Source organism: Bombyx mandarina, chromosome 05 (assembly GCF_030267445.1).
Source record: "Bombyx mandarina strain Sakado chromosome 05, ASM3026744v2".
NCBI lineage: Eukaryota > Metazoa > Arthropoda > Insecta > Lepidoptera > Bombycidae > Bombyx > Bombyx mandarina.
In genome coordinates this window covers 14505634-14519745 of record NC_143212.1, presented here as the reverse complement: position 1 = coordinate 14519745, position 14112 = coordinate 14505634, and the positions used below count along the sequence as shown (strand labels likewise).

Genomic DNA, 14112 nt, shown 5'->3' with positions numbered 1-14112 from the left:
GACCGGTGCTTGGGGTACCTAAAGCACCGTTAGTGGATCGGGAGGATCCGTAATGACATGTCTTGGGCGACGCCAACTGTTTACCATTCGGTCAGCAGGATCGGGAATGAAATTCGCACTAAGCACACTGAATGGGTCTGTAATGCGTTTAAAACGTGCACCGTGCGTCAGTAATGCTCGATTCCCATATTCGGATCACAGTTTTAAATTGCTACACGACGATTACTTGAGTATTATTTTGAGTCGCTCGTCTGGAACTAATTAAGTAAAAAAAAAGAGATAATAAGTCGTGTCCTCATTGCATATGAATATTTATGCGATGTAAACATAGATTTTATGGTGTTTTTTTTTTAAGTATACATAATTTATTTTTAGTTTTTTCGAACGATTATAATTGTACACGTATAAAAGAAATTTAACTTTGATACCCCGTCATTGAAAGCAAAATTACACGCGTCGTTCACAAAACGTTCACTGCTTTTATTAAATAAGACGTAAAAATTCGAGCGAAACTCTATAAATCGGTATTTTCTCGCGAACAACAAACAGAGCAAAATGTTGTTTATAGCCAAAGTGTAAATAGTGTCTATTTTATAAAAAAAGATTTCTTTTTTTTGTTCGCAGCAAACAAGCCGTTTTCGATGGCAAGAGGGCAATACGAGGCGGTATACCATTCGTTTTTCGTAAGTACCAATAATTTATATACATACAAGTATTCTGATATGCTAATATAACAAAAAAAAAAAAAAGGTGCGATATGTGCGGTTTTTATATCTTATATTATTTTTATTGAATTCTGAGACGAGTTAACATTACACCTGGTATTTACCGGCTAATAACTCACTGAGTTTTACGCGAGTGAGTCGCGATTCCGTCCGGTGGTAGATTCAGCAAAGCACCGTTCTTGCTACCACTTATTATGTCAGCAAGTTCGCTCAGGCTGAGCCCTGTGATCTAGAGCACCAGTAAAGTTGAGTCAGAATGGTCCCTCGAGGCTGATGGCAGATAAGTAAACAAAAACCGGCTATTAGATCTCACGGGTCCACCACCACCTTCAACTTTTTAGTTTTATATGGAAATACCACTTGAATAAGAATTATGACTATTGTGTATCTTAAATTGTTTCGTGGCAAGACTTAAGGGTTTTTTTAGGTCTAGTAAGAGATCATTTAGAGATCTCCTGTCTCCGCTTGCGCATACTTCGTTTCCAGAGAAGAGCGTTTTCTCTCGCGCCCTACCGCTTGCTCCTACAAGGCAGTACAAGGCTAGAGAGTATTAACACATATAATTTACTCACATCATCCCTATTGCTTGACGACAATAAAATTGATAAAGCCACCGAGAAGCATCTATCTGTGTTATCCGCAGATAAATTATTTGATAGAACTGACATAAACCATTAACTCTATAGTTTAAGGTTTTTGCGCTCTGGTAGCAGTTAACCGAGTGGATCGCCGGTTCGCCTCCTGATGTAGGTCAATTAAAACAATAGTAATAATATTTTTACAAGTCATTAATTAATCAAAAAATAATACAATTTGTGACTTCACACTTCAAACTTGTTGTGTGGGGGTCGATACAATAAATTAACCTCTATGACGATAAATATGTAACCCGTTAATACGTATATATAATAAACTTATGTTTTACTGGTGGAGCGATGACTTAGGAAGTTTGGATGGTAAGTGATGAACGAAGAGAACCAAAGATCGGTTTCAGTGGTGTAAATTGGGACAGCCCTATGTCCAGTAGTGGACCACTGTGGGATGATGATGATCGCGGCATGTTTTGACCGATTACATACTAACGTTCTGTCTATATCCGCCGCGAAGAAGCCATTTAGATTTGAAGGCAGCTGTTACGCAATACAATTGAGACTTCGACCTCATGTGTGAATGCGTGTTACGTCATTTACTTCATGACGTCTGAGTTCGTCTTAAGTATTTTGTGTAATAAAAAAAGATGTGTGGTGTCGTGGGACACCGGATAGGTACGAAGTTCCTTATTATAAAATATTAATTTTAAGTTCTATTCGAGGTATAAAGAAAATAATTATTCGGGGATACATTTTTTATTATGATTTATTTATTGATAAAAAAAAACTACTTTATAAAGTTATCAACTTTATTTTATTCACAATGATTTATAAAAAATATGTTATTTTTTGTACGTTATTACAAAGTTAAGTCGTACACTGTGTGCATTACTAATAAAAATCTTACGTTACGGACGTTTTTTCCCAGTTAGGGCACCCCTCCGCATCGTCCCAATAAGGAACTTCGTTCCAAAAATCTCATTAACAGTCATGTCATTATTGCAGCTCAATTCGGGCAATGGGCGTTCGGTCCTCAGCACGGGTTCGCGCGGGTGGCCCGCTGGCACGTCGAGAAGATGCCCGAGCGATTGCCCAGCGGCGACGTGGAAGCTGTCTTCAGCCTTATGGACGATGAGTTCACCAGGTCGATGTGGCACTTTCAGTGAGTCGATTACGTTTTCAATACGTATTAATTATAGCGGTGCTGATCAACGATTTAGCGTGGAATTTTTGAATAGGTAAACAATAAAATTCAATATGAACTGATGTGTAGCGGGTAGCAGTAATTTACTGGTGGTAGGACCTCTTGTGTGTCCGCACGGATAGGTACCACCACCATGCCTATTTCTGCCGTGAAACAGTAATTCGGTTTGAAGAGTGGGGCAGCCGTTTTAACTGTATTGAGACCTTAGGAACTTATAACTCAAGGTGAGGAGCGCATTTACGTTGTAGATGCCTATGGGCTCCAGTAACCAATTAACAACCCGGTGGGCTGTGAGCACGTCCACTAGGCAGGGTGGTGGTACCTACCCGTGCGGACTCCCAAGAGGTCCTACCACCTATCTCGTGCAGCCACATAGCGCTCAGGTAGTCAGCTAAAGAGTCCCGTCAGGTTTCGGCTGACGTACCGGCTGATCTTGCGTGAGAAGGAGCTCCACTTCAACATCGGCGTGTACAACCCGAGCAAGGAGCTGACGTTTAGCTGTCAGTTGCTGCTCCACACTTACTTCAAGGTGCCGGACGTGCGCCGCTGTCAGATCACCGGCATGCACGGCTGCATGTTCATTGACAAGGTCAGTGTATAAGGGTTTTATAGTTTTTTAAAGCCACCCATGACCGAACGCTTTGGATGAAGGTCACATGTGCTCGCGATCCTTAGCGGTCAGGGAACGATGAAGAAGAAGAATGTGGTTTTATTAAATAATTAAAATTTGGTTTAAATTTTTTAAAGAGATTTATGATAGTCTTTGACAATATACCCTTAATAATGTTCAAACTTATAATTTAAATTAATTATATTCGAATTTCGACTACCGGGCGACTACTAGTCTTCTTTCTCGTCACCTTATCCCACTAGGTGGGGTCGGCACAGCTAATTTTTCTTTTCCATTCTCTTGTATCAGGCGTCATCTCAACACTCACTCCTGTCTCTATCTCATATCGTCATTCACACACTCCATCCATGTCTTCTTCGGTCGACCTCTTCCCCCTCTACTACTCATCATTAGTACTCGTAATCTAGTACTCGTCATTATGTCATCCGACAGTATTAAGATTGTAATTTGATGTATCGTATCGTATTGTTCGTAGACGCGGGAAGGTGCCGTGTACCAGGAGACCCGCGAGGTGGTCACGGTCGGCGAGTGGACGGACCGCATCTACCAGAACACGATGCAGGAGCACATCATAACGAACGTTGTCAGCGGACGGAAGATGCGGATACAGAAGTACAACTTCCCCGATACAGGTAACAGCTGTGACGTCAAACCTGTTTATCACACGAATGTCTGCCCGAAGTAGGAATCGAACTCGTGACCCAGCTCTTAGAAGCGTTAATAACTACACCAACGAATCAGGCAGGCTGTAAAAATATAAAAGACCTCTCAATCGTCACGACTAGAATGCCAGTCCCACTGCGACACATGAGATTGAAGTCTAATTTGTATCCGCTCACGCGATTCACAATATTAGAACACGCTATAGCTGCGTAGAAAAAATATTGTTACGCGATGGGTTCGGGATAAATAAAATTGTACCGAAGTACAAAGTAAAACTGTGTTTATCACTTAGAAATTTTCTTTAAATTTTCAATTCGCTTCAAGTGATCCGTCCGCTGTTTCGCTTCGAGTAGTTCCGATTACTGACTGACTGCGTGCCATCCCTGCAACGCTTTATAGTCGTATAGTATAGTATTTATACCACATCCCTAGAATTATCGAGAACGTTCCTCGCAAGTCGAGTGTTTTTGATGTGTGTTTCCGCTATTTGACAATAGATGTCGTTGTACTTGTCCATTTTACTAGCTTCAATATTCGTTCGGCTATTCGGCGATAGATGGCGTTACTATTACAGGCGTAACATTATTCAGTTGGTCGCATCCTCCCGGGCTTGCTTCGAACTCAACAAATATCTTTGTATATCTGTGGTATGACAGTAGGGGATAAATACTTTGAATTTTTTTTTATTGCCCTTGTAGGCAGACGAGCATACGGCCCACCTGATGGTGAGTGGTTACCGTCGCCCATGAACTTCAGCAATGCCAGGGGCTTGTTATGTTATGTTATGTATTTTTATATATTTAACCTATGTTAAAGTGATCTGGAACCCGTGGTCGGAGTACGCGAAGGAGATCCCGGACTTCGGTGACGACGAGTTTCCCAACATGGTGTGCGTGGAGGCCGGGCGGGTGGCCGCGCCCATCGTGTTGCTCCCCGGCACCGCGTTCGAAGCCAGCCAGATCCTCCAGGTATTTCACTCTACTGGAACCTTCGATCAACATTAGTAACTGAAGGCCGCGACCGAAACAAATCCGGAAACCGCTCGCTCAGTCGGAGTCCTCAGTCCTCGCCGAACCCGTTGCTTGCGACAATGGGCTCGGCGAGTAAATTAACCCATAGACACAGCCCACTGAGTTTTTGCCGGATCTTTTCAGTGGATCGCGATTCCGATCCAGTAATAGATTCAGCGAAGCACTGCCCTTGCTAGGGTCAGTGTTAGAAACACTCCGGTTTGAGCACCGTGCGCTGACCCACACGTCAAGGAGAAGCTGAAATAGCCTGTCAAGGCTATCAGCATAGGTAGGGAAGAAAAAAAAGGCCACCGGTGAATAGTTAGGGAAAAAATATATTATAGAATTTGTGATGAACTTGTTATCTGATTTTTATCACAATTTCAAACCTTTGCTGTCCTCAAAAACTTTTTTATTCCGACTTCAATATATATACATATATATATTTTTGTGCCTTTATTTCATAGGTAATGTAGACGGATGGCGCCGGAGTTCACATGTAGCCGTCCACACGAGCGAAGTCAATTCACGAGGAACGTACGTAACAATGAGACAATATAGTATAATAAGTATAGATGGGGCGGGGCGCTGCGGTCGCCAGCTCGGCTATACTGGTTATAACAATTTTCTAAGGTTAAGTTTATTCGATTTTTGCTAGAAAGATAGAAAGGATTTAAAAATAAAAGCCTGTAAAAGTTGTATTGGAAACACTAAAAAAATTAATATTGTACATTTTGGAACAACGCGTAATGTAATACGAATAAAAGCAACCGTCACGCGGGTTCGATGACCTCGAAGCATAGAGTGTTCGTCGGTTGTTCTCGTTTTAAATTAATTAACGTTGATGTCAAAGAATTCCATTATTTTTCGTCTTCGGAAAATAGCTACCGTTTCTAAAATATAACTACCGTACAATCTCTAAAATTATTTTTTTTTCTTCGGTTCCATTTCATGCGGCGTCTTTAAAAATTTTGTACAACTATTAAATTGCAAACAATATCTAGTTACTTGTATTAAATAGGTAACTTGAATACGCTATATTTAAAAAAAAATTTAAAACGTTATAAAAAAGTTAATAAATGAATTTCGAAATCTGTTGTACGTTAAGTTAATGTTAAGTTTAAATTTTCTTTGTGTTTAAATTGTGCGCGTTAGACCGAGTTCACACGGTATTGTCCTGCACGTTTGTTTGCAGTATACGTCTTAAGAAAGGAATAGTGGCACTTAGGTACATTGTACATAGAACCATTCGCATGTTATTTGTACTGCAATAATGCATATATGCATGATAAAATCATATGAACTATAACGTTGGAGTGACGAATAGTATAGCTCTATCTCCTTCACACGTTCGTTCTTCGAATGAAAATCTACCGTATGAACACCCGAGTGATTGTACGTTAAAATAACGAATACAAAAAAAAACGTACAGGACAATGCCGTGTGAACACAGCCTTCGGTTTCCAAACGTAGACCTTTGTACTGTAGGCCCTTACAGATGGCGCGCCGGTTTATTGACCCACAATCTTTCAGTTTGACGAATGAACTTTATAAGAGCATTCGTTGCTGTGTTACTTGGTGGTTCCTAAGATTAGCATGACTCATAGAGGCCTACAAATTTTATCATAATTTATTAAAATACAGTTTACGCCTGTCCGGGTAGGTGCCACCATCTCGACTATTCCTGAAGCCGCTTTCAGACTACGCTATAATATAATAGCATATAGTATATAGCTCATAGCACAACAATATCGCGCACCATACATGTTTATGGACACGTTCACACTGTGTACTGTACTATATATTATTGGTTAAGTACAGGCTGCCATACTATATGGCACTATAGTATAGCGTAGTCTGAAAGCAGTTTTAAGCGAAGCTGTCATACGTTCTGATTTGAAGGGACCGTTTTTATGCAATACAATACATGATTTCCATAGGCTGCGATAACTGTTTATTACCAGTGTGTTTAGTGCGAGTTTTTTAACGTTCTCGATAGCGTAAAAGTTAGCTCATATTTGTATGGAATGGGATCGTTTGCGTACGTTTGCCGCTAGGGCGCTGTTCCAACTGCATACAAAATTAGGTTAACTTTTACGCTATCTTGAACGTTAAGAAACTCGCACCAAGCACACAGATGGTCGTGAGTTGACTCACCAAGCTATATAGCATTGGCAGCTACGGTAATTTCGTTTATATATCATTCCGAATGCTTGATGTACGAATTGATTTAGTACGTAGATTTTCTTACTGAATATTGTTCATGTTATATTTATGGTTTTTAAAGTTCAGTAGGGCAGGCCCGCGTTACTGTAATGTAATAATACAATTAATTCATCAAATACTAAACTTCTAATTTGATTGTGGAACATAACAGAAAAAACATTCCTTTTTGTAAATTTAATTAATTACAGATTTACTTACTTAGTTGAATATATTTTAAGTACTACAGAGCTTCCTATGCGTTTTTATTTTGCTTTTTATTTTAAACTATTATAAAAAAATTTGAGAAATAGTGGAAAATTTGTTGGCAACATCTATATCGGTAATTTCTAAAATAAAAACGTAGACAAGTAAATATTACACGTCAGCTGTGTGGTGTATTCGGAAATTTATATGGCCGTTTAGAATTTTTAGCGGGTAGTTTAAAATAAAAAAGCATAATGAGCGAGAGATTTTGTAAATCTCACTTGCCTTTTACCCTTAGGGTTCTCTTGTTTCAATCTTGTTCTCGTTATAATATTGTTCTATTGTGTTTACGTGTCTAAGTTATATGAATTCTAATACAAAAGACGGTGCTTCCCTGTATGAATAATTTTTGAAATCTGAAATTCATCATGTATTTCTTTGAAGTTGGACATTTGAATAACTGGGTCAATGTCGACATCAAGCGTCATTTCTTCAAATTTCGCCTTATTCTTCTTAATCCTGTTGAGCGAAGCTTTTGAAATACACCAATAAAGTTCAGAACACGAATCAGTTTTGGAGACAATTTATTAGATGTGTTAAGAGGATGTTCATTGTTAGGATTTTTTAATAGTAATAAAAATAATTAGATTAAAATTTTAAATTTGCATAATTTTAATCTGCCCCAATATAATTTTGAAATTTATATGTATTGTAAGCGTAAAAAATGTTCAGTTGTGTCTCCATTAAAAATGTCCATTAAATGATAGTTCTATCTGAAAATAACTGAATTAAGCACTGATTTATCCTCAATAAATAATCCAGCCATTTTTACTAATCCTATTTTCTCGATAGTTGTCATAAAAGCCTCTTGATTTTTTCTTTTCAATTGTAAATTCTGTTAACGGATCCTTTAAAAATGTGTTATTTTATATACAAAAAAATGTACAGTGTACATACATAAGAAGTACAAATCTGTATTAAATTGTGATTTTTAAATACATTTTTTTTTCTCTTAATATTTGAGACATTTTTGGAGGCTTTTGAAGTATACGACGACTAATATAAGAATTAAGTACTTAGATAATACGAGTTCCTTGGTTTTTTTTTTTCGAACGATCGAAGAGTACACCTTTTCACACAAACATTATTATTAGTATGTTAATTAAAAATGGTTGTATGCGACATAATGAACTTAAGGTTTTTTACTTCCAATATTTTATATCTGTTTTGGATATTATTATAATATTAAGTAGTTTCTGATGTCTTGTTTATTTTTATCCTACGGTTATCATATTTATGTCGCATTTTTAAGCTCTCATTTACTCGGTAAGTTTTAAGATATTCCATTTGAATAAGTCAATTAAGACTATAATGTCCATTGTTTTAATGTAGTAATACTAGTAATAATTTAGATCTGTGACATTGTTACAACGAAGTGTACTTTTGTAGGTGCAATAAAGTAAACTAAACATTTATTTATTTATTTTATTAACAGAACTACCCTCTATACTGTATGATTAGACCGATGCCTCTTTGTTGCTGTTAGGTAGATCCCAAGCTCCTACTTCGGTCAATAAATCCTTTTTCGTTACAAAATAGTCTTTGTACCACATGATGTGTTCTTTTTTCTCCTGGGCGGTGTAAAATGGATTCTTTGAGAGTCCGACGCAGACGAGCTCCATGAAGTGGCGTATCGGTCCTTTCTTCGGGCACCAGTCTTCTAGATGTGTGTCCAAAAATATGTGCTCGGAGAAATGTATCTTTTGTTCCTCTTCCAGTCCTAGAATAACGAAAACGACCAATTTGAACTTAGTAAAGCGTCTGTGGCTACAGGTAAGTCGGCCAGTGTCCACTACACTACACATAGAGTGATGCTACTGTGCTGGTTCCCATTTTTTCCAGATAAAAATATAATATAAAAAAAAAGAAAATCGAACCTATGGATCTTTTACATTACACTGGCAAAGACGAAACAGCGAAGTGTTTTTTTTTATTTTTTGCTTAGATGGGTGGACGAGCTCACAGCCCACCTGGTGTTAAGTGGTTACTGGAGTCCTTAGACGTCTACAACGTAAATGCGCCACCCACCTTGAGATATAAGTTCTAAGGTCTCAAGTATAGTTACAACGGCTGCCCCTACTCTTCAAACCGGAACGCATTACTGCTTCACGGCAGAAATAGGAAGGGCTGTGGTACCTACCCGTGCGGACTCACAAGAGGTCCTACCACCAATGTTTATTTTCTCACTGTTTATGAAACTTGTTTTGTTTAGTATCTATTAACTTACTGCTTACGTGTTGCTAGTAACCAGGGATAATGCTAGCTTTAATTGGCGTGATCTATTAACGATTTTTAGCCGAGCTATCAGACTTTTTGTTTATTTTTTAAATATCCTATATAAATTACATTGTTTTAGTGATAGATTTTAATGACTGGGAACGCTAGTCTGTATTTACGTTATTATTAGAGCACTCTGTGCAGCTTGCTTATATAGATATATTTCTGACGCGGCGAAATCATGAGTTCTAGTTTGAAGAGTGTGGTAGTATTTGCGGCGGAGTTATAAGGTGAGTGTCGGCTTTCACATTTCGAGGTCAATGGGCTCCGGTAACCAACATACCAGTTGATCTGTGAGGACATCTGCACAACATTAGTTATAAAAACCTTAGTATATTTTGTAAGGAGTTTAAAAGGTTTTAAAGCTTAGCAGAGTGTAAGATTGGAGTCATCTCTGCCGTTATCCATATAGGATTCATACTAGTTTCTTGTTACTGAGATTTCTTTCTCATCTCACAATGTTGAGTGCTGTAGCATTATTTATTACAATTCACGTACCTTGCTCGTTGTCAATGGGGAATTTCCAAACTTTACCCTGATTGGTCCACAGGATCATTTTCTGGAAATAATTGGCCGGGGGCTGTGCCGTTGCTAAACTTAGCTCTCGTTTTTTTAGGTTCTCCCAAACATCCAGTTTTGTTCCATAGTTTGGTTCTGTTATCTTGAATATACCAAGTGGCTCACCACCAAATATATCAATTTCTGTGATTTGTGGAGTACCACTGAAAGTTAGAAAGATAAGATGAAACAGATTATTAAAATTTTAAAATGCCATTCTACTGCACTAAATACATATATTGTATATTTAAGCGATAATAAATTGATTATGTAAATAATTATGAAATTAAACTTTTTTATTCCACCTATTGAAGAACCTAAAAAAGTAAAATATATGATTCTATCAGAGAGTTCTTAAAAGACTGCTTAAAAAGTTGTGGTATTCCCTATAACATTCTATAAGGGTATTCTTAGACTAATATATTTTTTTGCCAAGATAAATATCTTTATTGAGATATCAGAGGTCTTAATATGCACCTTAACTTGCAGTGGTGCTAACAACCAAATGTATGTGTGATTAACACAAAGACACAAACACCTCAAACACAAAGACATGCCCATGCTCATGAGTGGTTATCCTTACTGAAGGACACACACCACATACTCTGAAACACCTAGGCAAACCTCATATATTATTAGTTGCCTTAAATCAATTACATATTTCAGTTTCAAGGGCAGCATAGCTATAATTCCAATGTACTTAATGCCTTCAGTTTGTCATATCATGGGCAGTGGCATTTAGATTATGATATCTATCTCTAACGCTTTCTCTCGTCTTTCAGTACACAGATGTCCACTGTTGGACATAGACCTTCCCAAAGTCTCATAAAAACCTGTATTTATGGTCTCTACTAATCATTGAACACCAAGAAACATGAACTCATAATATGCCCAGGTTTGCGATTAACCGTGAAGTTGTTACCAGACTCAAATATATGTGATAAATAGGTGACGGAAATACTTTGGGAGTATATTAAACAGATAAATAATTATAAAATATTTATTACCTTCTGTTACTGTCTCTTCCTTGCCTTGTCCTGTCATTGGGAACATATGCTGATTTCCGTTGTGAATATCTAGTAGGAGAAGCTTCAGTTGTCTTGGATTTGCTTACAAGTCTTTTCACTTGCTGCTCTCTAGTATCTGGTTTTTTTGGACTTCATCAGGTTCTACTGTTCTGTCTACCTTCATCCCAACTAAAAGGTCACTGGAAATGTTCCATTGGTAGTAGATGAAAAACTTGAAATTACATAAAAGCATTTCATTGAGAACACTGGTCTTATAAAACTATTACTTTTGATTTTAATTTTATGCTTAATGAAAGATGAATATTTACTTAACTATTGTCTGTAAATCTGAACTGTGTCCCATTCATTGATTGAAAGTTATTGACTACAATTTAAACATAAACTTATAAGACTTTTTTTTTAAATATTTTTAAATCCGATTTGAGGATGCAAATACAATAATTCAAGAATAAAATAATATTAGCGTAATGTTGTGCTTTTTTATTAGTATACCCCACAACCCACTGAATTTCTTAGCAGATCTTCTCTGTGGGTCACAATATTCATCGAGAGGTAGATTCAGCAAAGAACTGTTCTTGTTAGGGTGGATGTCATAAAGCCTTTCAGGCTGAGTTTCGTAAGCCCACCAGACACCTGGTGAGGAATAGCCCCTCTTGGCCATTACCAGTAGATAAGAAAAAAGTAAAAACTAATATACTTGTGTTCAGAATTACTCCTACTCTCTTGTATGATATGAGCTATTTATGTGTTAGCATCAACTTGTAAATCTTTTTGGTGATGGTGAATGGTAAAATGCAAAAAAAGAGGTTAAAATTTGATTTAATGTTTACCTGAGAGTGGTAGAAGTTTGATTGATTTTCCCAAGTACACGAGATAGAAGTTCTGCTTCTGTTTGTTTGACATCACCCCCTATAGCTTGAGCAACATCAATAGCAGCTTTTGTGATGCTCTCCTCTGAAATTTATTTGGGATATAAAATAACTTTTTTTACAACTGAAATTGAGTTTGTAATAATAAATAATATTTTACGGTCTGAATCGATTGTGACCCACTGCAAGGCTATCGACAAAAAGTGATTGAGTGCATTAAGTTCAAGGTTACAGGGCATTGAGTATTTATTATTATTATCGAAATATCGATTGTGTATGGGGTATGTTAAATAGTCTGTCAATTATGATTTAATGTTTCAAAGACACATCATTAAACAAATTATTTTATTCTAACCTATTTTTTCAGTCTTCACTTCTATTTCGTCCGCTTGTTTACTTCGCCTAGTATCTGGAGATGTTGCGAATTTTTCTCTGTACTCAGCTTCACTTATTTTTGGAGGTGCCATCATGCTTTTCAACAGTTCTTGAATCTTTTCAGTAGCCGGATCATTTTTTACGGTTTTCTTCTTGGCATCTTGAATTACTTGAGGCTTCCCATCATTATCCTTGGATTTGTCTGACAAACACCGTGCGATTACCCTTAAATCTTTTCTGAACTTGAGTCTGGAATTGATAGTTACTTTTGAATAAAATTTGGTACAAAGACAATGTTTACTTACTTTAACCATATATTTAAATATATTTACAAACAAACCTTGTTAACATAGTAACTAACTATTCGAAATATTAGGCAATTTTACTTTTCTTTTTTAGGTTAAATCTCTGTGGTTTTGTTATTACAAATTTATTGACAGCTGACTGACAGTGTGGTTTTTTTAAAGGATTTTATGACCTGGTCACTAAGACCTTTAAGTCATGTCTTATTTTATAAATATTCTTATTTTTATGACAAATAATAATATGGAGTGAAATGAAATGAAGATGATTAATTTGAGACATTAATCAACTGAGATGAAATTAAATGAAATGAGATGATATGGGATGAATTATAATCTTAGTAAAATGGTGGTCATTTACTGAGATTTTTTCAGTGGAATTTTTGGAGGATTCCGAGAAGTTACGTCCAGCAGCTTTGTTTCATTTTCCCACATTTGTGCACTTTCACAGATATTAAACAGATAATAAACCACCGTTATTACACATTTAAACCTGAAGAAACACTAAAGAGACAAAATAAAACAAATCACACAACGCACTTCTCGCGTTCCCGCCAAAAAGTGCCTGACTGACAGTGTGGTTCTTTTTCAATATTAATCAAAGAAACCTGCTATAAAACCTAATCTTTGATGTTGTAAGAAACCCAAGTAATGTCATTACATTATCAATATGAACCTATCATTAGTTCATTAACTAATGACAGGTTCATATTGATTGGAATGCAACGAAATTGATTAATCCCAACTTGATTATTGCATAAAATTGAAATAAATGAAAGGAGATGAGGCGAAATGTAAAAATATTTCAATGAAATAATGGGAATCTACTAAGACTTCTACATGGACTTTTTGGATGGACTCGAGATACCACACTCCATGATTTTGTTTTCTCTTCACACTTTCACAAATTCTAAGCCACCATCATTATACCTTTAAATTTGACGAATACCGAAACCAACAACGAAAATTCTCGCAAAAAAAATCATACTTTACCATACATATATTTTTATGTCGTATGTAGTCCAAATCGAGAGTTTTTCCACCTAACTATTCGCTGGTCGCCAAGGAGGCTATTCCAGCTACGCTCGGACGGGTAGGTGAGCTCACGGGCTCAACCTGAGAGAATTTGCTAGCACTTGCCCTAGCAACACCAGTGCTTCGCAGAATTTACTACCGAATCGCAATCGCGACTCACTGAAAAGGTCCGGCGAGAAATTTAGTAGGCTGTATGAGTTAGTTCGTTGTAATTGACGGGGACGGTGACCGGTGCTTGAGGCTCCTAAAAGCACCAAGAGTGAATCCGGGGGATCCGACAAGGCATGTTTCAAAATTATACAATTCACTAATCATAATTCCCCAAATTTACCTTTTAAACTTGGCAAGTTTCAGTCAAATTTAGGACAATTCGTTT

At 37.1% G+C, this 14112-nt stretch overlaps 2 protein-coding genes across 2 annotated transcripts in view; one reads left to right on the top strand and one right to left on the bottom strand.

Annotated features, from left to right (window-relative positions):
- LOC114242816 (uncharacterized) overlaps positions 1–8707 on the top strand; it is a 33774-nt gene extending 25067 nt beyond the window's left edge. The window contains exons 3-8 of the mRNA XM_028174095.2: positions 625–683; positions 2321–2477; positions 2928–3108; positions 3626–3782; positions 4630–4781; positions 5291–8707. Coding sequence (XP_028029896.1) covers positions 625–683; positions 2321–2477; positions 2928–3108; positions 3626–3782; positions 4630–4781; positions 5291–5299 — 715 coding nt within the window. The 3' untranslated portion in view covers positions 5300–8707. The remainder of the gene's footprint in view (positions 1–624; positions 684–2320; positions 2478–2927; positions 3109–3625; positions 3783–4629; positions 4782–5290) is intronic.
- Positions 7800–13329, bottom strand: mRpS31 (mitochondrial ribosomal protein S31). The gene is given in 7 exon segments (XM_028174142.2): positions 7800–9012; positions 10068–10291; positions 11135–11283; positions 11286–11334; positions 11986–12109; positions 12380–12648; positions 12740–13329. Coding segments are annotated over 7 exon segments (1089 nt in total). The 5' UTR covers positions 12751–13329; the 3' UTR covers positions 7800–8749.
- Positions 13330–14112: the final 783 nt, after the last annotated feature.